The sequence below is a fragment of the Bipolaris oryzae genome (genome assembly GCF_000523455.1).
Source record: "Bipolaris oryzae ATCC 44560 unplaced genomic scaffold scaffold_0, whole genome shotgun sequence".
NCBI classification, from domain to species: Eukaryota; Fungi; Ascomycota; class Dothideomycetes; order Pleosporales; family Pleosporaceae; genus Bipolaris; species Bipolaris oryzae.
In genome coordinates, this window is record NW_006911276.1 from 541260 (window position 1) to 568762 (window position 27503).

General features: G+C 51.0%; 11 protein-coding genes across 11 annotated transcripts; 5 read left to right on the forward strand and 6 right to left on the reverse strand.

The window, feature by feature from the left end:
* Nucleotides 1-1178: 1178 nt before the first annotated feature.
* COCMIDRAFT_79684 (uncharacterized protein) lies at nucleotides 1179-3767 on the forward strand (the record flags this gene model as incomplete). Its single annotated transcript, XM_007684075.1, has 4 exons — nucleotides 1179-1764; nucleotides 1829-2463; nucleotides 2516-2637; nucleotides 2708-3767. 4 exons carry the CDS (start codon nucleotides 1179-1181, stop codon nucleotides 3765-3767), a joined length of 2403 nt encoding a protein of 800 aa, XP_007682265.1.
* Nucleotides 3768-4110: 343 nt separating this feature from the next.
* Nucleotides 4111-6620, reverse strand: COCMIDRAFT_79281 (uncharacterized protein; the record flags this gene model as incomplete). Its single annotated transcript, XM_007684076.1, has 2 exons — nucleotides 4111-4285; nucleotides 4354-6620. 2 exons carry the CDS (start codon nucleotides 6618-6620, stop codon nucleotides 4111-4113), a joined length of 2442 nt encoding a protein of 813 aa, XP_007682266.1.
* Nucleotides 6621-6882: 262 nt separating this feature from the next.
* COCMIDRAFT_31533 (uncharacterized protein) lies at nucleotides 6883-7616 on the forward strand (the record flags this gene model as incomplete). The annotated part of the gene is made up of 3 exons (XM_007683964.1): nucleotides 6883-6970; nucleotides 7023-7366; nucleotides 7425-7616. 3 exons carry the CDS (start codon nucleotides 6883-6885, stop codon nucleotides 7614-7616), a joined length of 624 nt encoding a protein of 207 aa, XP_007682154.1.
* Nucleotides 7617-7678: 62 nt separating this feature from the next.
* On the reverse strand, nucleotides 7679-9209 carry COCMIDRAFT_79324 (glycoside hydrolase family 5 protein; the record flags this gene model as incomplete). Its single annotated transcript, XM_007684077.1, has 2 exons — nucleotides 7679-8994; nucleotides 9050-9209. 2 exons carry the CDS (start codon nucleotides 9207-9209, stop codon nucleotides 7679-7681), a joined length of 1476 nt encoding a protein of 491 aa, XP_007682267.1.
* Nucleotides 9210-10124: 915 nt separating this feature from the next.
* Nucleotides 10125-10837, reverse strand: COCMIDRAFT_193 (uncharacterized protein; the record flags this gene model as incomplete). The annotated part of the gene is made up of 2 exons (XM_007683884.1): nucleotides 10125-10741; nucleotides 10795-10837. 2 exons carry the CDS (start codon nucleotides 10835-10837, stop codon nucleotides 10125-10127), a joined length of 660 nt encoding a protein of 219 aa, XP_007682074.1.
* A 553-nt stretch (nucleotides 10838-11390) lies between these two features.
* Nucleotides 11391-12947, reverse strand: COCMIDRAFT_79548 (uncharacterized protein; the record flags this gene model as incomplete). The annotated part of the gene is made up of 2 exons (XM_007684078.1): nucleotides 11391-12551; nucleotides 12600-12947. The coding sequence occupies 2 exons, from the start codon at nucleotides 12945-12947 to the stop codon at nucleotides 11391-11393; spliced, it is 1509 nt and encodes a 502-aa protein (XP_007682268.1).
* Nucleotides 12948-15148: 2201 nt separating this feature from the next.
* COCMIDRAFT_79451 (uncharacterized protein) lies at nucleotides 15149-16678 on the reverse strand (the record flags this gene model as incomplete). Its single annotated transcript, XM_007684079.1, has 1 exon — nucleotides 15149-16678. One exon carries the CDS (start codon nucleotides 16676-16678, stop codon nucleotides 15149-15151), a length of 1530 nt encoding a protein of 509 aa, XP_007682269.1.
* Nucleotides 16679-17608: 930 nt separating this feature from the next.
* Nucleotides 17609-19722, forward strand: COCMIDRAFT_31538 (uncharacterized protein; the record flags this gene model as incomplete). Its single annotated transcript, XM_007683965.1, has 2 exons — nucleotides 17609-18398; nucleotides 18452-19722. The coding sequence occupies 2 exons, from the start codon at nucleotides 17609-17611 to the stop codon at nucleotides 19720-19722; spliced, it is 2061 nt and encodes a 686-aa protein (XP_007682155.1).
* Nucleotides 19723-20499: 777 nt separating this feature from the next.
* On the forward strand, nucleotides 20500-21294 carry COCMIDRAFT_79623 (uncharacterized protein; the record flags this gene model as incomplete). The annotated part of the gene is made up of 2 exons (XM_007684080.1): nucleotides 20500-20564; nucleotides 20619-21294. 2 exons carry the CDS (start codon nucleotides 20500-20502, stop codon nucleotides 21292-21294), a joined length of 741 nt encoding a protein of 246 aa, XP_007682270.1.
* Nucleotides 21295-22523: 1229 nt separating this feature from the next.
* Nucleotides 22524-23221, forward strand: COCMIDRAFT_79458 (uncharacterized protein; the record flags this gene model as incomplete). The annotated part of the gene is made up of 2 exons (XM_007684081.1): nucleotides 22524-22601; nucleotides 22688-23221. 2 exons carry the CDS (start codon nucleotides 22524-22526, stop codon nucleotides 23219-23221), a joined length of 612 nt encoding a protein of 203 aa, XP_007682271.1.
* A 1525-nt stretch (nucleotides 23222-24746) lies between these two features.
* Nucleotides 24747-27300, reverse strand: COCMIDRAFT_197 (uncharacterized protein; the record flags this gene model as incomplete). Its single annotated transcript, XM_007683885.1, has 2 exons — nucleotides 24747-27140; nucleotides 27193-27300. The coding sequence occupies 2 exons, from the start codon at nucleotides 27298-27300 to the stop codon at nucleotides 24747-24749; spliced, it is 2502 nt and encodes an 833-aa protein (XP_007682075.1).
* Between the last annotated feature and the right edge of the window lie 203 nt (nucleotides 27301-27503).

Sequence of the window (27503 nt, forward strand, 5' to 3'; positions counted from 1 at the left end):
ATGGGGGTGAGGGTGTAGGCATGGATGTGCGGACAGGCGTGTATTTGGGACTTGTTAGTATGGAAGCGGAAGGATCGGGAACGAGCAGGGTTGCCAGAGTGGAATGTGTGTATGCAAAACACAACGGATGTTGCGGACTGAGGGCGAGGGATGAAATGGAGAGAGGGTGAAAAGCAAATGAAGGGCTGACTGTATTCCACTACACTCTGGTCTACTTGTACACCTACCGCCAAGTGAAGATGGCTCGACAGTGTCGTGAATGGGACGCGCGGGCAGTCGGTCTTCGCTTGGCACATGTCACGCTGTTGCAGTGCCAGCCTCGCCCGACGTGACCAATGCGCCGCCGACTTGGCCGTTGAAACGCCCGATTTGGCCGTTGCAAGCCATTCGCCATTCTATATCGATCATTGCCTATCCCGGTCCCCTCCATGACGTGCCCTCGTCGCACGCCAGTCAGCCGTGGCACTGCCATCTCGTTGCGAGCACGAGCACGAGCACGAGCATGTGCATAGTCCCAGTCCGAGTCGGTGTGTCATTGTCGTCGTATGTATACAAGAGCCTGGCCTTGTTCCACCTGTGTCTGTGCTACCAATACCACCACCACTACTACTGCTGCCACCGCCCACTTTCACTCCCCCACACCCGGCGGCGCTTCTCCATTCCCCTGCATCGCCCTACTGCTGCATTTGATCCTTCATACGTATTGTAATCTGCCGCTCGCTACTTATCCCCGCCTAGGTTGCGTGTCACCTTCGCCTCGCCCTGCTGCTACCACTACTACTACTACTCTCGCTTGCACATCGTCATTACCGCTGCTTGACGACACCCGCTTTAGACAAATCAGCGCTCGCTTCCTTCCTTCCTTCGAGGTCGCTTGCCACACCCCCTCAACCACTCACCGTTCCGGGACGATCACTCCAACGGCTGGTCCCTCTCCTCACTCGTTTGAAAGGTCAAGGGTGCCAACCTTGGTTCCTGAACTAAAGACGTCATTTTTCGAATCACTTACCCGCTCCCACTTGCCTCACACGACACAACCCCCGATTTTTTTTTAGTTACCGCCTAGTCGCTCTACTCGCGCCCTTTGGAACATCGATTGTCTGGTTACCGTTCTCGCTATATCGCCTGCTCATTGCGACCCTTCTACCGCCTTCTCGCTTCCACACAAATTCATAGCCATGGAGCGAGTACGACCACGACCAGCGCCTCAGCCAGACTCTTATCGAATGTCTGTTTTTACAGAGGTTGGCCTGGTGGACGAGCAGAAAATCCGGGAAGAGCGGAGTCCGGTGCGCGCACATGGTGAGGCTTTGAAGAGGTTACGACCAGTCAAGGTGTTGCGATTTAGAAGTCAGAACGATATTTTCGATGAAAGAGGACAAAACTCGGACGACGACAAGGATGAGTGGGAATCAGTCTATGATGAAGACGAGACCAACGACTCCGTGGCTTCCATGAAGGATACCACAACACAATCAGTCATGCCCACGAGACTCTATCGATTAGGACTATTGAGTCTTTTACTAGCCTTAATGCTACCGATCATGCAGCTCAACCCACTCAAGCACATTGGTGTAAGAGCTGGCGCTGTCCCCGTAAACTGGGTTGAAGCCAATGTCCAATATTCATCTCTAATGAGGCGAGAAGATAGTCCTACTGATGCGTGTAGGCGGTGGAGCGGCCAGAGTGCTATTGTCAATGGCACACTATACATGTATGGTTTCCGCAGGACCACCGAGGCTCAACAAAAGGACAACACGTGGAGTATGTTCGCTTCATTCTATCCATAACCTACTCGTTCCGTGGGCTCAGTGCTAACTCTCAACAGATAACGATTTCCTTACTCTTGACCTTACCGAGTCCTGGCAGATTAGTTCGCCTGCTCTCAAAGGCCTTCCCAAGCCCAACGGACCACCTGCTGTATCGCTTGGTCAGCTTTGGTCATCTTTCGATTCGCTTTGGCTCTATGGTGGCCAATTTTCCGATACCCCTATAGTCCAGGCAGGAAACAACTCGGTATGGGAGTACAACATTGGAAGCCAGCAATGGATCGAACATCCAGACCCAAAGACATCTGCTGGTGATAAATCAGAAGATGCTGGACAATCGGTGCAGCGCGTTGCTGAAGGCGCTGGTCTCACCGTCAGTACACTTGGCAGAGGATTCTACTTTGCTGGCCACCTAGACTTTCTCACGACTGAGGGATGGAGTAATCAGGTCGCAAGGGTTTACTTGAAGAGTCTGTTGGAGTTTACATTCCCTGGACGCAGTAATGATAATGTCGAATCTTTGGGTGATGGCAAGACTGCTGGATCTGACGGCGTGTTCCGCAACGTCACTTATGGTGGACTGCAAAACACAGCATCCTTCCCTGAGCGCGCTGATAGTGCCCTTGTCTATGTTCCCGGTTTCGGCAAGGAAGGTTTGTTGATTGGTGTTACTGGTGGTGACAATGCTACTTTTGTAAGTTCAATCGTACAACGATATGCTTACTCAAGATTCTGACAATGTGTAGACGCAAATGAACACTATCGACGTCTACGATATCGCGACATCGACATGGTACAAGCAAAGCACTTCGGGAAAGACACCAGAGTACCGTGTCAACCCCTGTACTGTTGTTGCGGCTGCTGCAGAGTGAGTTGATTTTTCTCGGCCGTATACGCTGATCGGACTTTGGACTGTGTGCGCTAATGTTGGTTTTTAGCGGCTCGTCTTACAACATATACATGTTTGCTGGCCAGGACCTAACACCACCCGGCAACCAGAAGCAGCGAGACGACATGTGGATTCTATCCGTTCCGTCGTTTACCTGGATTGAAGTTGATCAGGGTACCGAAAAAGCGAGTATCCCCCCACCTCGTGCCGGACATTTGTGTCATGCATGGGATGGACAAATGATTGTTCTTGGAGGTTACAACACGAACCTTGGCTGCGATACGCCCGGAATCTACGTCTTCAACATGAGCAGTCTTAGCTGGAGCGATCAATTCACCGCCGTGACAGCAAAAAATGCGCTGCAAAGGTACAACAAGGACGACAAGGGCAGCACGGGTAATCCGCTTGCCCAGCAAATCAACCAGCGAGGTTTTGGTGTCGATGCTGGAGTCGAGGGATCCTATGGCTATGCCGTTCCTGAGCCAGTACGACAGGTTATCGGGGGTGGTCCCACTGGTGGTGCAACACTTACTGCGCCCCGTCAAACACCCACCCAAGGCCCCCTTGCGACAGGCAAGCCGCAAACCTACACAGTCACCGGCCCCGACGGCGCAACCATCACCAACGTAATCACCGGAAACCCATCTTCCTCATCCCGCGACGGCCCTAACATCGGCGCCATCATCGCCGGCGTTATCGCAGGCGTCTTTTTCGTCGTAGCCGCCTACTTTGGCTTTTGCGCATGGATCTACCGCCGCCAAGTCCAAATCTGGAAGAAGCACGCTGCCGCCATGCAGACGCGCGCAAATGCTACGGCCGAGAAACACGGCACATACACTTCGTCGTCTGGCAAACTCAGTTCCGAGCGTAACACTGGTACTGCGGGCGGAAGCAGCAGTGGCGGCGTGGCTGCAGGCTCTTTTGACATTGCCAGGAGAAATAGCGGTGATGGTACGGCTTATGGGGGCCCTGGGGCTGAATGGGGACGACGAAATAGCGAGGGAAGTGTTATTGATGGGCTTTTGGATGTTCATGAACCGACGTTCTGGGGTGCACGAGGTGTGCTGCTGAACCCAAGAAGAAGTCTGCGGGTTATCAATCGTGATTAAAGCCTTTTTTTTTTGCCAGGAAGGACTGGTTTTTTTTTCTCTTTCTTTTCTTCTTCCTCTCATGATTCCCACCTACTATTTCATTTGCAATCTTCCTTGTCTCTAGCGAGAATTCGATTGCGTTGACGAGAAGAAAAAAAACCTCATTTAATCACGATAATCACGCATAGTTACAAAGACACAAGAATGGGGATATACAGGTACATAATGCTACTGCTAGGCATTAGTAATATAATGCAATACTATACACAATCATATCTTCGTTGACACCAACATCGTTAATCGCAGATATGACTTTTGATTTTATACATAATCATCTCGTTTCCTTCTGGTGAAAATATTTTTATGGGTCGAGATCGCGATTAATGTTGTACTGTCGATAACCGAATCCATCCATGGTGACCCAGTGGCCCAGAGCTTCCAGTTCGTCCCAGATTTGTGGATATCGCTTCTTGATCCAGGCCTCGACACGTGTTTGCTTTTCATTGTTGGCAGTGCAGCTGAACCAGCTACCCAGTCTGTGGAAAGAATTAGCATTACTGATAATGAAGAAGAGATAGGATAAGGCTGTTGAGTGCAGACATACATTTGCAAATCCAGCTTAAAGCCATACTCCTCCTCGACTGTCTCTATAAGCGCCAAGGCCTCGTCGTGGTTATGATTTCGTGCAATGGCGCACATGTAGGCGGTCCAAATAGCCTTGTCAATGTCGATATCCTGCTCTTTCAAGCGTGTCCAGATGGACCTGGCATGCTCAGATCCAAGATGCATTCCCTCGCACGCTCGAAAGGCGATGAGGATGCTGTTATACGAAGGTCCCTCTTTTGATTCACAAATCTCCCCCCAGTACCGCAGCGCCTTGCGGTTCTCTCCTGTTGCGGCATAGGCGAGCATCAGGGAGTTGCGCAGCTTGGTATCCATGTCCACATGGAGATCTAGCTTCAGCTGGTTGTTTGCGAGTTCTAGCGACTCGGCATCCGCGCAACGAGCGAAGCCGGTAAAGGCGGCGACGTAGACTTCTTTAGTCGCCGTGTGGGTTGGGCTGATATGATTGCGCATGTGGAAGAAGACGTGACAAGCCATGTCGGAACGATTCCTAGCAAAGAAGTTGTTCATAATAGGTATCCGGTCTTCGCGGGGCGTTTCGGCAAAGACATTACGTAGGATCTGATAGCCATCCCAAGCATCCGCTGTGCTAGTCTCGCCGTCCAGTATAAAGACTGAAAGCGCATTTCGGATAATCTTTCGCTGATCTGGTGCATACTGATGTGCATGTACTTGCAGTAGGTCCATCGCATCTGGGATCTCGCCCCTCCGGAGATGCAGGAGGGTCACGGCCGCGACAGTTTCGGGGGCAAAGTTGGCCTTGCGCTCGTGTAGGTCGTCTACCATGGCCATCAACTCGTCAAAGTGGTTTTGGTTTGATACACAGAGGGCCTGTATCAGCTGATTGATGGCTGCAACACTGCGATCAGCGCCTGAGAAGCAGCCCTGAAGGTTGAAGTAGGCCGCCCTAGCTCCATCAAGGTCTCCTACAGAGATTCGATATGCTATCTGCATAGTGTAGGTCGTTTCATCAGGAATGATGCCACGATTCTCACCAAGAACGATATAGCGTTCAGCCAGGTAAGGGTCCGACTTGGACATGCAGTGTTCGACTAGCGTGTTGATGGTTTCGACATCTGGGCGGATAACGGGAATGCTAGGGTCTTTGCGGCGTGCCTCATCATTGCGACGAATGAGTACGTCAATCATACGATTGATCTCGTCGGGCCCTTTGCCGATAGCTACCGACCATAGAAAGACAGCGTCCCAAGCTTCTTTGGTAGACATGGCGTCTTTGAGCAGGGTGGCTACGACCTCCTGACCAAAAGTCAGATCGCCTTTTGAGGCGCAAACCCTAAGCAGTGCAGAGCTTGCCTTTCCCGAGGGGGTCACAGGATGACCTAGTTCGGAAAAAACAGGTCGGGAGTACCATGATTTGGCCTTTTCGAGATCGCCTTTCGCTGCATAATGTGAGACCAGCATGCGTTGTAATGGGCGGGTCAAGGGAATAGACAGGTCCTGTAGCATATTTACAGTCCTTGCTATTTGGTCTGCGTCATTTTCACCCAGGATACTCTCAAGTACGGTCTGCCATGCATGGAGAGAAGCTAGTCGTACAGGAGCAGGTGCATTAGAGTCGTAAACAAAGGCGCTGGCCGCAACCTTTCTCGCCTTGGTAGGAGCGCCAAAAAAGGACATTAGGCGGACTTGGGAAAGCTTAATGTACACGTCGAACGGAATATCGAGGTCTTTTCGGCTTGCATTGTCGTTCTTGTCTTGGTCGCCTTGAGTGGATTTTTTAAGCTCGTCAATGAGCATCTGGCCAAATGGAAGATGCCACTTTTCAACCACATTCGGTCGCTTTTCCAGAAGCTGATCAAGAATTGCCTGCATGTCTTTCCTAGTGAGCCAGGGCTGCCCATCGTCCTGTGGTGTTTCCTTCAGATACTGAAGCGCGTAGTGGGCGCTCGCCACATGGAAGTCTTCGAATTTTCCTTTGTACAAGGCGAAAAAGTCACGGATCGCCTGGGCGACTTCGGCGGGTTTGGGCGGACGAATGGCATTCTCTTTTGCGAATGCCACCTCAGTCAGCTTCTCGAGACCGGCGGGCAGCTCGGCAGGCTTCAGTTTCCTCTGTTGCTTGAAGAGGTTGCCAAAGAAAGAGCGGCGCTGGGTGTAGGCTATCGATCGGGTGGCATGCTGAGTGGCTGTACGGGGGCGAAGAGGGCGATGGCGACATCCTCGATATAGCAGAGGCTCGTTTGCGATGAGATTGCGGAAGACGACGCGGGTCAATTGAGAAGGCATGGTGGCGATTAGGTAGGTAAAATCTCCATGGGGCCAGCAGAGGACACGGGTGGAATATATATACACACGAAAAAGACGTTGCGATGGTGGGCGCGAAGAGTAGGCGGGGGGCGAGGGGATGATGGCGGCGGCGAGTCTATAGTGTGGTGAAATCATACAACGCTAAGAAAGCAAACCTCCGACCGCCGACGAGGGTCACATATCGAAAAGTCACTACGACGACAACGATAGCGACACGGCGACAGCAGAAGCGCCCACCAACATGTCTGTGATGCGGATATCATTGCGGCCAACGCTGGCGGCTGCGAGGACGGGCATGCGCTGCTTTTCGTCGGGCCCGCAGAAGCAAGGTGCGCCCTCAATTCCTTCACCACCGTATTCTCTCTAACACACACCGCCCAGACGACCTCATGAGCATTCTCGGCCAGAGCGCAGCCGCCCGCCATCCCTCCAACATCTCCTCAACCAACAACACAGCCAATTCGCGTCCGGGAGAGTCTTCCGCCCTACGCTTTGCCCGCAATGTAGGCCTCGACCGCGCAGCCTCAAGCCCGAACCGTGAACTGGCCGAGTCAGAGCGCCTCTCCCAGTACCAGCGCCAAATATACCGCAAGTGGCAGCCTGGCGATGTGTATGCACCACATGACCTGAGCGGAACTGAGCAGAAGAAGTGGAAGCAGGGCCGCAAGAGGCCACAGGAGGACGCTTTCGACATCCTTGGTGTCAATCCCGTCTTGGAGTACAAGGTGCGTTAGGGATATGGACAGAATTGAGGTCACAAATAGCTAACGACTAGACGAGCAGAACTTTACCATTATGTCCGAGTACATGACCGAGATGGGCCGCATAAAGCACTCGAGGGACACCGGGCTACGACCAAAAAACCAAAGAAAGATTGCAAAAGCGATACGGAGAGCAGTCGGTTTGGGCCTGATGCCCAGTGTCCACCGGCATCCGCTTGTGCTCAAGAAGAGCAATCCCGCACGCTTCTTGTAAGAACATCTAGGGCCTTGTACAATACAGTCATGACATTAAGTTTTCAACTACCACTACCCATGCTAGTGACTAGTCCCATTCTCAGCAATCCACTGCGCAATCATCTCCTGCTGGGCCTTCACAATATCCATGGCGTGATCATCATCATACAGACCATACCATCCTGGACTTTCATGCGGCGGATCACCCGCCCATACCATGCCAAACTCATTCGCCCGTTGCGTCTCCGGACGATAAAGACCGCTGTACGCCCACGGACACGTGCCCACGTACGCACCCCCATTCCTAAACTCATCCATGACCGTCCCGATAATCGTCGTAAAATACGCATCCTTGTGCGTTGTCGGCACACTGCTTAAATACGGGTACTCCTTGTTCTTGTTAACCCAGTTATCGCGCGCCATGCCAAACTCCTCAAGGAAGACAGGCTTGCCGATATCCAGCGCCCAGCGGCTCGAGTTCTTCATAAAGTCACGTGCGAACTGCTGTGAGGTAGCTAGATTTGCATCGCTTTCCCCATACATGTCGTATATACCCCAGTTTTGCACCCAGCAGTGCGTAGTGGCGTAAGATACTGTCGGGAAATCGTGCACGCGCTTGAAGTAGTACTCGCCTTGCTTAGATTCGAGGCCTACGCTGATGAGTTGGCGAGGTGATATGGAGTGAATGTAGCTGGATATGCGGTCCACCCAGGGGAATAGCAGGTCATTGGGATTTGGTACGCTAAAAAGGCTATATGGCCCTGTGTATCCTAAGATGTCGGAAGGCTGGGGCTCGTTGGCAAGCTGCCATGTCATGATTGCCGGGTCTTCGGTGTAAAGTAGTCCAGTGACGGTGTTGCGCCGGTTCATGACTGTTTTGATATGGTCCTTGTACCACTGCTCCGCTTGCGTGTTGTTGTAGATCAGATTGGCATACGCAATAAACTCGTTGTATGATGCTGCATCCACACCTTGTTCAGTATAATTTCCCCATCCTGTGCCGGGTACCTCGCGCTGAGGCGACGCCGTCAGGTTCCAGCTTGGAGGGTACGGGATCTTGGTGTTGTTGTTCGCCCATGACACATACTGCGCAAAGCCGCCGCTCCATTGCCACTGATTGTTGAGTGTCATGGTAGCACGCATTCCGCGCTTCGACATTTCCGCGAGGCAAATGTCGAGACCTTGGAAGATTTCTTCGTTGTACTCGCCAGGTGCCTCTTGTAGAGCTGGACTCATACGGAAAGGCTGTGGTGTCGGCGCACCTTCTGAACTTGCCATAATGCGCAGATGGTTGACTCCATGGGCGGCCATCTGATCCAGTTCTGTCACAAGGCGCGAGTAGTTGCCGCCTGCAGAATCACTTGCAGCAAGATTCATACATGCCCAGTAGTTCATTCCTAGATTCATATTAGAAAATTTGTCTTGGTCAAAAAAGGAAGAGGGTCAGCATACCGGTAAGATAGTAAAGCCCGTCTTTGTTATACAACCTCGTTCCCTCAACATAAACAAAATCGTCGTCTGCGATTGCCGACTCATGAGAAGTCTGTTCATTCCTTGGTAGCACAGACCCCGCAGCCAGCGAGGCCAAAAGTAGTTGCAAAGAAGCCTTCATGTTGAGAACCTCGAGGTACAACAAACAAGAAGACGAACTTGACCAGGCACCTCAAAGCACCTTGACCCGAACCTTTTATACCGCTTCTCCTCGACAAACCCACATCGGCTGTAGTGTAACCGCACCCCCGGCCGTTGGGCCAGCGGCTAATCCCACATCAATACACTACTGACATCATGTGCGGAGAAAGATTTTCCGAAAAGCAATTGGGTAAAATCCCGTTCCATCCACTATGCTGCATACGCAGTTGGTAGTAGTCGTCGGAGCATGGTTTCTGAGGTGATACCATGCGGGGAAGCCGTTTTGAGCACGGAGGGAGGATCTCCATGCTAGTGCTTCAGGTTAGTGGCAGCCGGGATAGGTTCGGTTACATGTTGTCCGCAGTACGCTAAGCACTGGGTACGGTGAACTACTAACGTGCGATGGGAAAGTCGACATCATGCTATTTCTTGGAATAAATATAATAGCTACTCCTGAATCGTAGTTTGGATTAATTTACAATTACACTGGAGAGGCTGTATTCGCAAATTTAAATACTTATATCCACATTAAGACAACTGAAAAACCGCAAACATTGTTGGATCCTCATCCGACGGAGCGCACGGAATACATGGTATCATGTGTTCAGTAGGTATGAAGAGCAAGGAAAAGACCACGGCACAGCCGGAAGGTAGCGGAGGATAACCAGATACTTCAGAATTGCCACTTCATTGCCGTCATACACCGGTTCCTCCAGGAGGCCTCAGAACGAGCGCTTCCTCCAACCATGACACTGTCACTGGACTTAATTGCGATGTAAATTTGGCAATATCTTTCGCCAGATACTTGTGGAGTAAGCCCATGAGTACACAAAACCAAACGATTAAATTGGATATCATTTCATCTCTTCACCTTCAAACACAGTCCTGAGTGCCATCAAAGACTGCCCTCCTGCTTCTTCAGGCGTTCAAAAAGTTGAACAAAAGCAGCCGGATCCTGCGCCCCTGAAACCTCATACTGATCATTGATCGTAAAGTTTGGCACGCCCGTAATATGCTGCTGCCTGGCTTGCTCCACCTCCCGGTCTACTTCTGGTCCGCCTTTGCCTGACTCCAGCCACTCCTTGACCTCTTTCTCGTCGAGTCCAGCCTTGACGCCCACCTCGGTAAGCACCTCATGGGTCGTGATGTCCTTCTCGTTCTCGAAGTACGCTGCAAAAAGCTCTTCAATCACACGTGTCTGGACCTGAGGCCCCTTGGTTTTCCCGAGTTGCACAAGGCGATGCGAGTCACGTGTGTTTCCCGTGTTACCGCCGTACTTAAAGTTGATGCCTTCCGCTTTGCCGACTTCCGTTAGGCGTTCTTTCATCATTATTGTGCGCTCTTTTCCAAATTTGGAAGCCCACACTTGCTCCTTGTTCATGCTCTTCCCGGCACTTGGGTTGAGGTAGAAGGGGAACCAGGATGTGGAGAAGGTGTCGTTGGAGTCGGGGTGTTTCTCCTTGTAAGCTGCAATGCCTTTTTCAAGGCGCTTCTTGCCTACGTAGCACCATGCTATGAACGGATGGTTAGTTTCGGATTTTGTTGTGGATACAGTAAAGACTTACGGCACACGGTGTCGCTGACGATATTGACCTGGAAGTTGGTCATGCTGCGTAGACTTGCTCGAAACGCCACTGTGAAGTTGTGAAAGAGGCAGTATGCCGTTGCTGGAGCGATGTCATTGTTTTCAGCGCGCGCTGAATTTTATATACATATAGAGGGTGAATTGGAGTGCGAACATTGCTGACAAATGGCGTGGTGGTGTTAATCAAGCCCGCGGAATTCGCCCTTTCCAGCGGGTTCCGTGGTTCCCGAGGTTGTTCCCTCGCGGAAAGCGCAGTCGCTCAGCTTATCCGACTCATGACACAAATCAGTCCTGGCTTTTACGACACTTCTGAGCTGCTTCCCAAGTGCTGGCTTGAATGGAATTGTTGTCAGTAATATTATTATATATGTATGCAGCGACCAAGCGGAGACGTGTGGGGTCACTATGATGCATACCAATCTTTTTGGCCGTACACATCGACCAGGCTTTAATTTCATCCTTGTTCATTATCATATCGTAAAAGCAACAGAATAAAAACCCAATAACACCTCGCTTTGCAGAAAATCAACTTTTGCTCAGTCCTCCTGAGCGCGCAGCAAACATCACAGCCTACTGCTATCCGCGCTTCAATTCTTCACGCCACTTCGCCCCACGAACCAGAATGAGGACAATACCGGGGATGCAAAGCAGGTCCATGATGCCCAGGCCAGTGAACGCCCATCCCCATCCCATTCCATCTAGAATGCCGCCCATAATGGCCGCGCAGATTGCTGCGGCTACGTTGCGGAGAAAGCCTCCCAGTGCCACCAAGCTGGCAGTTTGAGTAGGATCACATTCGGTTTGGAACGAGGTGCTCGTTACAAAAACTATAGAGACACCAACTGCCGCGAGCGCTGCGCCACAGAGGGCTAACGCTGGGTGTAGATGGTTAAGCGTAAACCAACCAAACATCAACTTTCCAGCAGCCGCACAGAGGAATCCCGGAATCTGAATTGCAATTCGTCGTTCGGGCGCTACTTTTCCGTCTGGGCTGTTGGCTATGGCCTTCTTCCGCATGTAATCCGAAAGTCGTCCAACAACAATGGAAGCGAGGAACATGGCGATGCCGGGGCAGAGGAAAGCGTAGCCGACCTCGGCAGTCGTCCAATTGTAGCCTTCTTGCCAGATGGTAGGAAAGGAAATGTACATGCCATACAGACCAGCAAACTGAAAAGCCCCGTTGAAGCAGACAATCAGGTGGGGTGGGTACTTCAAGAGACGCATGAACTTGCGGAATGAGGGTCGAGGAACTTTGGGAACATTCGTGTCGGTGCAAGGCTTCGTCCACAGCTTTGGCATCGATATCCAGGGTTGTTTGGCAACACTGGCGCCGTTTCCAACTAGAGAACGCAGGGTTTCTGGCATGCAGAAGACGATGGCGAGATACACCGGGAAGCTTGTGATCGAGAGGAAGGCAAACACCCATCTCCACCGTGACTCCGTCGCAAATTGACCACCGATCAGAGGTCCCAGGATCGGTCCAAGCTGAGGTCCCATGAGAAACCAAGCCAAAGCGGACGCACGGCTTGCAGGCTCAGTAATGTCGGCTACGGTACCAGCTCCAACAGAAAAGACAATACATGATCCGAATGCTTGGAAGATGCGGAGAATGTATAGTAACCAGATGTAAGCTGGAAGCGTAGCGAGTAATGAGTTGGCGATGAGAAAGCTTCCGAGACCGACCATGTATACCGTCTTTCTGCCACCAACATCGGAAGCCGCTGCACCAAAGAGAGGCTAATTGAAATTAGCAACGTGTTAAGAAGACTGTCTTGGGGCACTTACTGCGACGGCAAACACAACCATGTATATCGAGACCGTTCCATTGATTGCGGCTTCAGAAGCGTTGAAGATCTTCTGAAAGAGTCTGAGTGAGGGCAGATAGACTGCTCCGCAAAGTGGTCCAAAAAAGCCAGCCGCTGTAACAACACCCAGGATAAACCGTCTTCGATTAAGTGAGAACGCAGAGTAGGGCTGTGCAGGTGGTGGACAGGGTGCTAGAGGCACGTCATCTGCGAATGATTGTTGTGCTTCTTCGTCGACACTGTGTCGCGAAGAGGATCTGTCGCTTTCAATGCTGTCACGGCACTGGTCATAATGGTGCGATTTTTCGAACTCGATTGGCGAGCGCATGGTGAGAGAAAATATAACAGTGTTAATGTCTCTGACAGTATCAGAGATATGATGTCCTAGATGAGAGCATACAGGGACAGTAATATGTCTGGCTGAAATGCCCAGCATAGCCCCCCATACTCGGAATAGCCTACATGTTCATTTTGCGCTACGCAGCACTGCCAACCTCGACGCCCTATTCTGGGCGCATTTGTTGTGCTTCAGGTGGGCCTTTGCCATAGCCCCACTTTCAGGTTCCTTCGCTAGGAACCGTAACCTTGTTCAAAGCGTGTATTTTCGTCTCGGCTGCGTTGAGCCCCCCTATCACCAAAGTGATCTTTGGCTGCACTGCTAGGCGACCCGCCATCTCAGCCCCCAAAATCATGGCAATGGTCTGCTACGGGATGTTCGACGATCACTGCTACTTTTTGATGTCGGTGGTCGCACAAGCTAGTTACGTGCGTGTCCCTCTATAATCGAAATCTCTGGCTGCATTGTTTTCGTCTGAAAGGATGGGACTCTCTTTCACCTTTACTTGGCATTGTACACTGTGAAAGAGTGGCTGGCTGAGCACGGTGGTGCTGTTTACCATCTCTGCATGGGGTCCTGGTTAAGCTTTGTTCCAACTTGATGACATGCGAGTATGATACATACCGCAGAGCTAACAAAACAGGTGTATTGTCTTCCTAGCGCCAGACACGGGCGACCCGAGGGGCTGGGGTCGACGTGAGGCTGAACTTCCTTAGCCCCACCCCGACTGGAAGGATCACTGGTAAACATGCACCAACACTGCGCCTCGCATACAGCTCCACAAGACTACAATGTGATGTTACATACACAACCATCTTCTTGGTCGTGGTCTAGCATGTGCCATCCTATCGACCACATAACCAAGATACTGGCACACTGCCCTGGCATAGAAACCAAACATAGCGGCATGGGCCCGCCTGGCCAGACAACATGGCGCATGCATGTGCATAAGAGTTGATACGACTGGGATAAGCGGTTATGACATGTCACAAGATGAGATTCTTATCGACTCACAAAGCTGCACTATGGCGTGGTCAAACCCAGTGGCCCAGATAAGTCGTCAGTCTGCAGCAGACGAGCGCAATAGTGCTTCGATACGGACGCGCCAATGGCTAACAGCTGAGAAGGTTCAGCAAGCCATCATGCAAAATCTCAGTGGCGGCCTGAATGCTCGGCAACCGCTCTTCTTTACTTTTGGCCTTGTTCGTTAACGCGAAAAAAAGGAACTTGCAGTTTATCGCGTCGCGTAAAGTCCGACTCCTGAGATTGGTTTGTAGTGAGGGGTCAATAGATGTACACCTACAGCGACTACAAACTTGGGCTGCTCTTCCATATGTTACTGGTTCAGCGCGTCTTTCTGTCTGTCTTCAGGTAAAGGGCGTATGCGTGTGTCAGCAGCATACATTTGCAGATCCTTCCCATTAACATCTCCTCCACCACTCGGAAAGTCGACCGATATCACCGCCATGCAGACTTCCAGTGTTATCGTGTATACAATCTTTGCAGTCTGGACCAATCTCGCGAGCGTACGAGCGCTGACACTGCTAACTTCCATAGCAACTGTCATAGAAATGTGCGATCCGGTGACCCCTCCTTTGCCCGAGCTTTTCAACATTCCAAAGTATAGTCACAAAAATTTTGCTGCCCCTTTGATTCCTCCTATTCATGTCATTGAAGCAGTAAACAGTCTCGGGGGAATTAGGTCGTAAGCACGTCACGTGCGCAGGTGGTACGCCTGACGTTAGGCGGCCACGTTGGTTGGAGCTCCTACAATTCCATCTTGTTGTGCCGAAATTGCACTTGCTTACTTTGATTCCCACTTTTCTCTTGGGTATTAACAGACGTTTGTCAACAAACTCCACAGTAATCGGCGTCCCAACTTGAAATCCCTGGAAGGATTCGCAACGGGCCGAATGTGACCCAATTCGTTTTGTCGAATTTGCCTAGGGTTTTGCTGTATCTGGATTACTTTGCATGTTATGTTGGCTATGCGCAATCCTTGTCTGCTTGTAGGTTGCTCGTAGGCTGCTCGTAGGCTGATGGCTCAAGCTAGTCTTTATGACAAGGGAGTAACTAGACCAAACAAACAATACATTTCAAGTAGAAGCAGGTGATAATGAATTGAGACCGTATTTTATGGACCATATAATTCGAATTCTTTGAATAAACTCCAAGCACTATGCAAATCCATCTCACGCCTTCTCTGATACCTGATGCACACTCTCAAACTTTAGTTTCAACCCCCGTGGGTACAACGGCCCCGCAGGCGTCATCCTCCCATCCCAAGTCTCGTCCAACTTCCACTTCACATCTCTCACCAGCTGCACCAGTGTAATCCTCAACTGCTGCATAGCAAACTTCTGTCCCAAGCACGCTCTCCTTCCACCGTGAAAGCTAATGAAAGCGCTCTTGGAGTTCGCACGGCGATACAATTTGTTGATATCCTCGTTTGTAGTACCCCAACGCTCTGGCTTAAAGTCATCTGCATCAGTGCCCCAAAACTCCGTGTCTCGATTTGTAGAGTATGCGTTGTATCCCATGTATACACCAGCAGGAACGGGGACTGTGTTGCCCAGAACGACGGGGGTCGTGGTGCGGCGATTGATAAGCTGCGAAATAGGCGGGAACATGCGTAGAGATTCGTACAGCACTGATGTAAGTAGGGGAAGATCGTGGATGTCGGAGTAGTCAGGCTCGTAGTCTGCAGGCGCATTGCTTGGGTAGAGAGCGGCGATTTCTTTGCGGACAGCGTCTTGAACGTGGGTGTGTTTGCCGAGGAGGTACATGAGCGACATGAGAGCTAGCTGGGGGTTTTCGTGCCCTGCGAGAAAGGTGCTGACCAAGTTATCGTCAAGATCTTTGTCACTGAGGATGCCTTCGCGATGAGAACCAAGTAGCCTGCAGGCGACATTTCTGTTGTCGTTCTCGTTGCAAACATGCTGGGTATGGCCTTTAGCTATGGCGCTACGAAGTGTGCCGCGAAACTGCCTGCTAAGAACGCGACCAAGCTTCCGTATCTTCAATGGTAGGTGGTCGAGGAAAGGAAAGTTTAAGAATATTGGATGGAATATAATGGGCTTGATTTTCGTTTGCAGTGTGTGTAGAGGGGCACTTGCATTCTGCAATGTTTCGAAGCTGGAGCCATAAAGGACCTCTCCAAGGTTGGCAAGCGCATACCGGTGAAGTAGGGCGTAGACTGGCACTCTGTTGCCTCTAGTGTTCTTGGACTCGCTCAGGAACATGTCTCTGAGAATCCTGGAGTTTTTCCAGATGCTCTCAGAGTCCTGATCAGCTTGCAGAGCTGGCTTAATGACGCGTTGATAAAGCTTCCATTTCTCGCCATGGGCGCTGATGATGTTTTCGCCCGTGTACTCAGCAAGTACGCTGTGTGGGATCTTGACTTGGTTGCCTGACTTTGCGTACGTGTCTTCTTGCTTGAAAACCTCTGCTATGTAGGCGGGCTTCGTCACCAGGATGTTCCACTGTCCACCAAAGAACAGCTTCACTGCGCCATATCGCGCTAGAGGCTCCTTGAGGTATTCCCGATATAGCTCAGCTTGATCGACGTCCTTGAAAAGAGGCAAAAGCCCGTAGTAGAAAGGAATGGTCGGGATATCCTTGGGAAAGTTGCGAGGTGGTGTGAAAAGGTAAACGAAGAATGTGAATACACCAAAAATGGCAGCAAATGCTCCCACAAACACCAAAGAAAGATAGGAAACCATGGTGCTGAGATGATGCGCTCAGAAATGTAATACTCTTCAACTACTGCTTTGATAGAGCATATATGAAACCCATGAACAATGCGGCTACCATCTTCAGCCCTACATGGGGGCGGTGCTCTCTAACGAAGGCGGCTGAAGCGAAATGCGCGAATGCACAAACCCCTGTATGTCTCTAAGCCCCATGCACCTACATTTAGATAATAGAGCGCTTCTGATGGTAAAGTTGGGGGCTTTGAACAAGACTTGGCATCTTTGGCCAATGGTTCGCGGTGCGACTAGCAGGGGTGAACATCCTCTTTCTCAGGCTTGCTGCCAAGGGCCGCTAACGTCTTTACTACGGGCCTGGGGGTCGTTGTAGCGCTGCCACGACCACTCAGCTCATGTCCATGCCGCATAGTCACCAGCTGAATCCCACTGTAACGTCTGCGCCCATACCGGACGGCTGGCCTTTGCCTACCGCTTCCCTCCAGCCGCCTCTACTAGCATCGCAGCGCATGCCAAGTTATGCATCCCGGGGGCACCGCAGGAGCAAGGCATGCGATAGTCCAACGCACTGCCTCCCGATACGCCCAATGAAGCGGGGAATTTCTGGGCTGACTCTGTGTAGCGAGATTAGAAGCTACCGTAATTAGCGTCCCAGTCGGTGTGCGGAACACACGATGGGTGGCTTGCCTAGATGCCATGCACAGCACGCCGATTGAGCTATGACAGTGTGGAGCAATGGCCTTTGCAATGCTTGGAGACATGCTTTCCATCTCTTTGATATATAGAAGCCAACAGCTTGTTGTTGTGGCACTTGAACATCCAACCTTCACAACAGTTTAGCCACTCAAGCCACTGGCATCTTCGATTTATTATTTCCTTTGTCCAATTTCACCATTATCCCTACTTCAGCGAAAACTTCTAGCAAATTATCTTTAATTACTCGCAATGGCGCCCCTTAACAAGTCCATCAACACCTATCACTGCATCCAAGGCCTGTACTGGAGGGATGCTTCAGGTGAACTCCTAGCCGTCGAAGGAAGCAATTCAAAATCTCTGCCAGAGATCTGGACACAACTCAAAGATATTGTATGCTCCGCTGACACGTCTTGGAGTCAACTTCAGTTGCCCTCTGGCAAAGCCATCAAGACTCTTCAGATCAACGCCAGCATTCCAGCTCTTCTAAACATTCGCTCAAATTTCCCACCATCATATCAACAAGAAGAACTCAACACACATGTTTCCGAGATCCAGCACGCAAATGGCCTGTTTTTGGGCATTCTGACTTCGAGGCCAAAGTCTGTCAAAGTTGATGGCTTTGGAATATGGGCAGAACGCTTCGTTCTCCTGGAGACTGAATTTCAACCATTTGCTCACATCTCGACATCAACCACACCATGGGCCCAAAAGCACCGCGAGACCTGTGCAGTTATTGCCGAAATCTTCGAGCGGAGACTCAAGAATGTTTCCAAGGATGACCAATGGCATGTGTGTGGTAAAGAAGTGTTCTTGAACCGCGTCTACGGCTATGTCGACAAGAACCTTCCGATCCAACTAGCCCTACCTGCCTTCCCCTGCAAGTCGCCGAATCCAAACAAGGCCGGCGGCATCATGCCAGATCTGGCTGAGCACATTGCCATGGATGCACTTCACGCCTTTGTCCAAGAGGTGAACGGCGTGTATGCACCTGGCGCAACCATGTGGGTTATTAATGACGGCCACGTCTTTTCCGATTGCAGTAAGTCTCGTACAGAACACTACACCTTCAAGGCCGAAACTAATCAAGAGCAGTTGGCGTTGACGATGAGATGATTGACACATACGATGCCTGCATGGCAGCGATATACAAGCAACGATACCCAGAAGACGCTGGCCCTGTCCCAGCGATCAAATTCAAGGGCCTAAAGAACATCTTTGCAGCTGACTCTGATGGCTTCCTCGGCCTACAAAAGCTTCTCCAAAACTCGCACCAGATGCCTCATCCCGTTAAGACGAAGCTCACCGGCGAAGCTGAGCTCTGCCGCAAATTGATGCTTGGCATCGGAGGACCCGACCGCGCATACATCCGTCAGCTGATTGAGCAGCAAGAACCCGATGCTCTTGGACTTTACCGGGGACAAACACGCTTCATGCTCGAGGATCTAGCTGACATCCCGTCAGTCAAGTCTCTGAGCGGCAAGCAAAAGAAGAAGACGGCTGCTCTTGTAGCAGAGGAAATGATGTCTCGAAACCAAGCATACTCCAACCTGACAGAGCTCCTTCTTCCAAACTACGTTCGTCTGTCGATTCATGCACACAACAATGCGGGTCCCAAATTTGCCATTCGTCTATTGCCAGCAGACAAGGTGCGCGCAATCGACTCGCTTGAGACGTGCCTCGAGCCCAATCCTGTATACGAGTACCAGCTCCCAACACCCTGGCACAACTGTATGATCAAAGTGGAAGGCGATGAGTTCATGTACCTCGCCAAAGCCCAAGTAGCCAGGAAGGCTCTACAAACCCCGGGTTTCGAAGGCTCCTGGGTAGACGGACCCGATGGATCATACTTCAGCCTAAGGCGGAAGTCGGCCGAAACAGCAGGCACTATTGCTCCTCCCAAGCTCACCATTCCCGGAACTACACCCATGGAGAAGGTCAGCGTCTTCAACCAGAACAAGAAGAGCACCATTGTCCTCGTTACGCCGATCCACGAGAAGCAGAGACCAATTATTATTTGCTCGCCAGTCGTTGGCAAGAACAGCCCCATCGTCGTTACTTCGGCGGCAGGCGAGGGCCAGCGACCCATTGTCGTCTGCTCACCCATCAGCCGCAGGCAAGCCCTATTCTCCCCAATTGCCGACAAGATGCGCTCGCCCATTGGCTCTCCTATCGTACGCAGGAAGACACAGGTCATTGCGTGCGATCCTGCGGCTGAAAAGGGCGCTACGGTAGCTGTTTCACCCGTGGAGACTGGATCTTTTGCGCGACAGGATACGCACTTTGTTCAGCAGGGTGAGAAGAACAGGCTGCGCAGGCTTCTTCCTGTTATCACCATGATGCGGTCCATTCGGGCGCAAGCGTAAATTGTGCAGAGTATCGCTTCTGTAAGAAATTTGTTGTCCTCGTATCATTTTGTTCTTCTCCATGTCGTTATAGTTAGCTGGCTAAGATTGAATGGTTATTCACATAATAGTATGTACGGAGGAAACTATGTCGGGTGTTTGGCGCAAGGATGGGTTTGAGACTTTTTTTTCGAAAAAGGCTGATCGGAACGCGGCTTGCATTTTGCTATACCAATACCAATATCTCTTTTCATTGTAACCTTTTTTTCCTACACTTTGCGAATGAATTGTGATACCTCTGAAGTACGAAAAAGAACGAGATGAGATGACGTTCATAGTCGGGCTGATCCGCTTACTTGGCTTTAATCGCATTCCACGCCTTGTATGCAGGCCTCTCGCCTATTTGATTAAACGTCTTCCTTCGCGCAGAAACTTGCGCAATTCGGCGCGATTCCGGCCTCTCATAATTGCTAGATGTATGAACATGTGCCAAGTGCCCAAAACTACACTGTCACATGAGCACGATGGAGCGATTAAGATTGAGCGTGGGTTGGACGCCTTGCTCCACCTTGTCCTGATTCTAGCTTTCATTCGTAGGCTACAGGATTCTTGCCAAGAGAGTAATGTTTATTTGAATTAGAGCAGATGAATACGTTGGATGCTGACACCGCTCAGGAAATATAAGCAGTGTGGAATGCGCACATAAAGAGTCGGTGTGTGTGTGGAGGTCTAGCAGTTCAAGTAACAGTTCCCATAACTCACTCATCGACGTCCATCCTCGGGCCCAAATTGCTTACAATGGGCTTCTTACAGGGGTTGGTTTCCCTTTTTGGGATACAGCTCACCATGGTTGCAACGGGCATGTGCTAACTGCCAATATACAATAGCACAGCACACTGACACAAAGCAGTGGCAAGCGCCAACGTACCACAGACTTATGGTTTCGTCCTATTCCGCATGTTTGACATGCTCGACTTGTACGGGCCATCTGAAGTCTTGCAATTCATTGGTGGATCATACCCGACAGACATTGTCTACATTGCCGAGACGCTGGACCCGGTGACCACGCGGCCCGCACTAGCAGCTATGAATCCGTTAAATTCATCAGTTTACCCGTCGATAACACCAACACACACATTTGAGACTGCGCCGGAACTCGACGTGCTGGTTATACCTGGTGGACCAGGATGGCGCAATCCAACCACGCTCAACGCTACCATGGAGTATATCCGCAAGACGACGCCAAAAGTGCAGCAGGTACTTACCATCTGCACGGGTTCCGCTCTCGCAGCTCGCTCGGGTATCCTGAACGGCAAGAGAGCGACTTCGAACAAGTCGTCGTGGTTGTCGACGGTGCAGAATAATCCAAACACGACTTGGGTGCCGCACGCGCGATGGGTCGAGGACTACTCGAGCTCACCCCCCATCTGGAGCTCGTCGGGAGTCACGGCGGGTATCGATATGATGCTTCACTGGATCGAGAAGACTTATAATGCAGAGAACGCAACGACTATTGCGCGTTTCATTGAGCATGTGCGGATTACGGATCCGAGTATCGATCCGTTTGGTAGAAACGAGACGGTGAGTGGGTAGAAAAGCTCTCTTGCTTAAATTTATATATTCAGTCATGCAACTGGTCACCAAAGTGAATATATCGGGTCATAGATGTCTAGAATGTCAATCATGTTTGGGTCTTTACTCGTGAAGCGACTTGAAGCGAGCACTGTATACGTACTCATTTGTCCCATGTCATATGCACCTCGCATCCTCTATATTCCGGAGCCCCACTCCATGGATTGCTTCCACACTGTTGAGAACGCGCCTCTATCGCACTTGCAGCATGCACTTCATCTATTACACGTGTGGGGAGAGTGTATCCTAGCACATGCAAGATATACGGACCGCTCCTCCCCTGTCCATGCCTCCAATCACGAAGAAACCCAGCAATTATGCAAGATTAAACAAGAGTAAACTCCTTTTGACTATCTAAAGGGCTATCAAGACAAGATGTTTGGTGGATGCGTGAAACATGCTCAGCTGGAAACCTGCTCATCTGCAGGAGCAGCTAAACCGCATCTGGCAAGGTGGGCTGCGTGGTGAACATGTTTCTGGGATTCTAAGGATGCTTAGGATAGGGGGGAAAGTGGGAATATGCTACGAGTGTCGGTAGGCGGTCAGGCGAGGCAGTGGCACGAGATAAGAGTAGCTAGGTGGAAAGCAGTAAAAGTAGGCGCTCGTGTAATACTAGGCACATGTTGTGGTTGGCGAGGTGGAACTCTGCTCCTCCTTATCCAACCATCCTTGCCGCACTAAACAATGTGGTGCCCTGGGACAGGCTACGAGAAGCCGTGGTGAGCAAGTATAAAAGTACCAATGTTCCTTTGAGAGTTTTTTTGCTTTTTAGCTACTTTTCTAAATTTGCATATACATGCACAGGAACAACAGAGTGAGAATAGTATAAGAGTGCAGGCAGAGAAGAGGTAAACGTGCATTCATCCCTGCACTTTCCCTTTTCATTCACCAAATCTTACAGATTATTGTTTCCCACTAGAGGCCCGCACCTTCGTGCGCAAAAGTGCTCACGGAAAAGTCATTTTTTAAAAAAAAGAAAACCTGCTCAAGTATCGTTTGTACACGTCGTACCCACCGCCTTCTTCCTCGAGATATATCTGCTCCGCACCTGGTCACTATACCCCGTTCGCTCACTACCCGTGATCGAAACATCTCCCGAAAACTACCTCGATTCCGAAGCGAGCAAGACAGCAGACATGGACATGTCAATGGCGACACCCACAAGCGTAGGCATGGGGACAATGAGCAGCATGGCCCCCATGGCTACGTCATCAGCAGCCATGCACGACATGGGCGGTATGGGAATGGGAAATGGATGCAAGATTAGCGTACGCAGCACCTCTCTCTCTCTCTCTCCCTTAGCTCTCTTACAAGCAGAGTGTGCCGGTACGAATGACTAACTATGGGCATGTAGATGCTGTGGAACTGGAACGTAGTCGACGCATGCTTCATCACCCCGTCGTGGCACATACGATCCAAGGGCATGTTTGCGGGCTCGTGCATCGGCGTCATTCTGCTCGTTGTCTTGCTCGAGCTTCTGCGCCGGGCGGCCAAGGAGTACGATCACTTCATCGTGACGCAGCACAGCAAGACACTCGTGTCGGATACGGCGGCCCTCTCGTCGGCATCGTCTGCGGAGGGAATCGTTCCAGGTACAAGCAAGAGCTCCGGACCAGCGGGGGCGACGAGTCCGACAATGGGTGGTGTGGTGAAGGCCAAGTTCAGGCCGACGGTGATGCAGCAAGCCGTCCGGGCATTGCTGCACACTTGCGCGTTTGCAGTGGCGTACTTTGTCATGTTGTTGGCCATGTACTACAATGGGTACTTCATCATCTGCATCTTCATTGGGGCGTACATTGGCTACTTCGTCTTCGGTTGGGAGAGCTTCACGGTCAGCAAAGGCGGCGATGACCGGATGCAGGAGAATGCCACCGTGTGTTGTGGATAGGGGTGGACACGACGATATGGAGAAGAGTGAAGGCAGCACATGATGGTGAAATCAAGATGGCCTAGAAGATAATATCACATATTCAGACACACAAATATCATGATGCAAAAGTAGTTGTATTCATGGTCTCATCCCCGTTTGACTTGATCTCCTCCTAGCCATACAATGCTAATTACTGCTACATTCTCTGCATTGATTGCCGCGACACAGTGGTTGTCTTGACGTGACTGTCTGGAGAGTGTATTAGCAGGCCGTTCCGCTAGCACGAGCAGTCTGTGATGCCACTCACGGAGTCGTAGGTCTTTTGTTTGCGCACTCGACTCATGGAGTCAGTGGCTTATTTGCCCTGGAAGAGCTGTTAGCATTGGAATGAAATGGAGAATAGAGACAAGGGTGACATACGGGGCAGCCATCACAGCTGCAGGTGGCGCCGCAGTTGCAGGCACCGGAGGCACAGCCGCAGTTTCCCTTCATGTTGATGGTGGTGGTTTTGGTTGGGTGGGTTGGGTTGAAGAGAGGGTTGATGAGGTTGATTGTTGGCTGGAGAGGCTTTGAGAGGCTGATTGTGAGATGAGAAGAAGAAGAGAGTCGGAGAGTCGAAGGGAAATGTTATATACCCAAGGCATGCGCGACTTGTGCGGGCGTGCCAATGCAGTGGCGGCTTCCCCCGACCAACGGCCACGCCTGCCCCGCTCCCGAGCCCTGAATTGCCTTTCCAGGCAACCCCACTCATCGGCCAACCCCGGGCCTGTGATTGGTCTGCGCGCTTTGTGCGGTGGTTAGTGTGGGGTGAGGCACTTGTGCGTCTTTCTAGCCCTCGTCTGCCCTCGTCTGCCCTCGTCTATCCTCCACTGCCCTCTGCCCTACCCTGCGCCACTCGCCTCAACACACAGAAACAGTGGGGGCGCGCGCGCTTTGTGCGGATTCCAGGCCATGACATGCAGCTATCCGTGGTACTCGACCACTGCGCATTGCGCCCCCCATGTCACCCCTCACTGCAGAACCTGCGAGAATCCCCACTCCTCTCCGGCCTGACTGCACCAAGGTCCCTGCCAGTCCCACGGATTCCCAGAGCAACCAACGTTTCCATTGCCAATCCATGCCGATAGCGCCAAAGTGAGCTCAAGTCTCTCTGCGTAGTCTAAAGGTAACACGAGCCTCGGGAACACTCCACAAATAGCTAGTATCCATGGCCGAGCATGTGGGTTCTACACTAAGTACTTACTAGTCGTTGCCTGGATTAGCATCAACATATCTTTTTCCCTTCTCAACCCACAATCAAAGCCCTAGAGTCATCAGCCAAGTGTTGGTGGCTAACTATTTCCTGCAAGGATAATGACAAAGTTCATCGTGTCATCAACTATGTAAGAGCAAACTCAATCCGCATGCGCAGACAAATCATTCTCCACATCTAGCTGACACTCATGCTTGATGCTACTGGTTGTAACGCTATACCCACTTATCGCTAGACTCAACCAAAGGCAAAGCTCCACCCCGAATATGATAACACTGTAACTGATCCTATTCAGCCGTCAAATTTACCCCCGCAGTAGACACAAGCATCGCAGGCGAGGAACAGCACCCGCCCCAGTGTAACAGCGAGCTCCCTTTCTTCCTCTTCCTCTTCATCCTCCTCCATTTCCCCATCTTCTTCACCGCTCCCATCTCCTTCGCCATCTTTGTCCTCTTCTCGACTGACACCATTGCACTGCTTCAGTCCCTCTTCTTCTCCTCTATTTTGCGATCTGCCCACTTCTTTCATGGCACTGTCCTCTGCAGCATCTTTGTCCTTGTCTTCCACACTCTCCTGAACTATCACGTATTCGTCGCTCAAGAATGGCGTGTTGCAAATACCACAGTACTTCGTAATACCAGGTGCTTGCATAGCAAGGAAACTCAATCCGCATCTTGCAAATTGATGTCCGTTCGTGCATGAGGCTGACGCCAAGTCGGTGAATGGTATCGAAGCAGAGCAAAATTCGCATCCTTCCTCCCACGCGGCGGCACCCTCTTGTCGCGAATTATTGGCATTACCGTTTATCTCAGTACTGACCGTTCGAGACTCATCAGTACTTGAGGCACCGGACTCTGCGCAATTCTCATTCTCTGAAGAGCCATATCCCATGACCGCATTGACAAGTTTGATGAGCTGTTCATGCTGAGCCACTATCTCCGCGCTCAAGGTTGAATTCACAAGTGACGCTGGAAGGTTGTGCACTGCATTGGCAAGACGATACCCTATCAGCGTTCTCTCAAGCTCATGTGACACCCCGATCTTGCAGGCTTGTGAGACGAGTATCGTATACCGGTCTTTGAGTGTATGCGAGTTGAGAAAGGCCGTCGCCTTGAAAGCTTTGATCAGTGAGTTCAAATCGCCTGCGTCAGCATACAGACGAACCCTGTCTGCATAATCTTCGGCGACGCGGGGAGCTGGATACGCCCTCGTAAGCTTTTGCACAACCTCCTCAGCAAACGCAGGCATGTCGTCCTGATCCTCAACCATGTTCTCTGCCAGCTTTCGGATCGTATAGCTAACCCCCTCTGCGCTGACATTTGCTTTGGGGAAAGCCTCCCGCTCCTCGCTGCTATTCCGCAAAGAACTAATGGCAACCGTCCCACTCCTATCTGCAGGTATACCATACTCGATCATGTTGGACGGATGCACGCTATTGCACGCTGCAATGAAATCGCCCAGTGGAGATTTGGACAAGCCCCAAACTTTGGCCTTGCTGTTGCCCTTGAGCCCATTCTTAACGCTGAATAGTGCAATGCTATTTTCAATCTTCTCTCGCCAGCTTGGATTACCAAGGCTTTTGAACCCCTCCGGAGATATCTCAAGGGCAGATGTTTGATTGTGCAGAGTCGAAAGCAGTGAGCTTAGATGTAAACGACATGTCGAGTCATCAGGAGTATCCCACACTACACCGGAAATCTGGTCCCATCGCCCGTCAAGATTGTGGGTCTTTGTCTCAACAATCGAACCGTCGTAGGCAGATATGGTAAGACAGACGAGCCCAGAATTTGTAAAAAGGGCGAGTTTGAGCCGATTTCCGTCCTCAATCCTAGGCGACCACTTCATTGGGCCTTGGTATCGCAGCTCGCATCCAGGGTACACGACTTCCCTCTCCGTGTATATGCCATCAGACTGATGCTTAATGACTCTTGCCCGCACGTCTTCATTCGTTGCGTACACAACCACCGAACGGTGGCCATCGTCAAATAGAATCCATGGACTCCAGGCAATATGAGATATGTACCGCTGTTGTTTCATCACATCTTCAAACACACGTGGTTCCGAAAAGATACTATCTGGGTTTGACGTCAACGACTCATGAGTTAGGACCTCCGTTGTCCAATACCGCCCAACCCCTAGAGTAGAAGTGGGTGATTCGACTGCCACAAAAACCAAGTGGTTGTCGTCATTGGACACAGCTAGAAAGTGTCGAGAGTACATGAAACTAGTCCCGACAATTCCACTTGTTTCGGACAGAGGCAGAGCAGGTGCCCATGCAAACGCCCGAATGCGGCTTCTCAAGCGCAGCTGTTCTTTGGGTGATACCGTCAAGTGGCTAGGTTCGTCGTCGCAGCCGCTAAAATGCTCAGCGAGCGCATCATTAATGATGAGGCGCCGGGACCAGCTTGATTCATCTTGCGGCTTACCTTCGGCTGACCAGATAGAGAGAGTCAGGTTCGCGGTAAGAACGCCAAGAGCGCACTTCCGATGCTTTGCAAGACCCTGCGGTGACCACGCGATGCTGAGAGGAGCGCTATTGGATATTTCCTCGCCAATAGAGTAGTTGGATAGTGGCGCCAGTTCTTTGAGTGGCAGCTCATCAGTTGAGAAAAGAGGTACCTTGAGAGGAACATGTTGCCACTGTGGAAGGACTTGGTCCCTATCGAATTCGACGGTATTCGGAAACTACAAGACCATCAGCGGGGTATCATCTTGAGGTCTCTTTTCCCAAACGTACAAGCAGCTCCACACGTTCGTCAGATGCTAGTGCAATAATGCCATCTGGGGACCAGTCAATCGCATCAACGCATGCTGGCCAGCACCTGAGCACCGTCACATTCGACATAACCGCTTACAAAACTAGAAATTGATCCTGTTCGTAGTAGCCTGGCAGTGGTCATGGCTCTTGGTAGCGAGGAAATATGAACAAGATCAGCTAGCGCATGATCATCCAGCCTTGTCTCAATAGTGGCTAGAGTTGTCGAGAACAAAAAAAAAGCTCTAGTCTAAAGACGATATTTAATGTAAATCGCCGCACATATGGGCAAG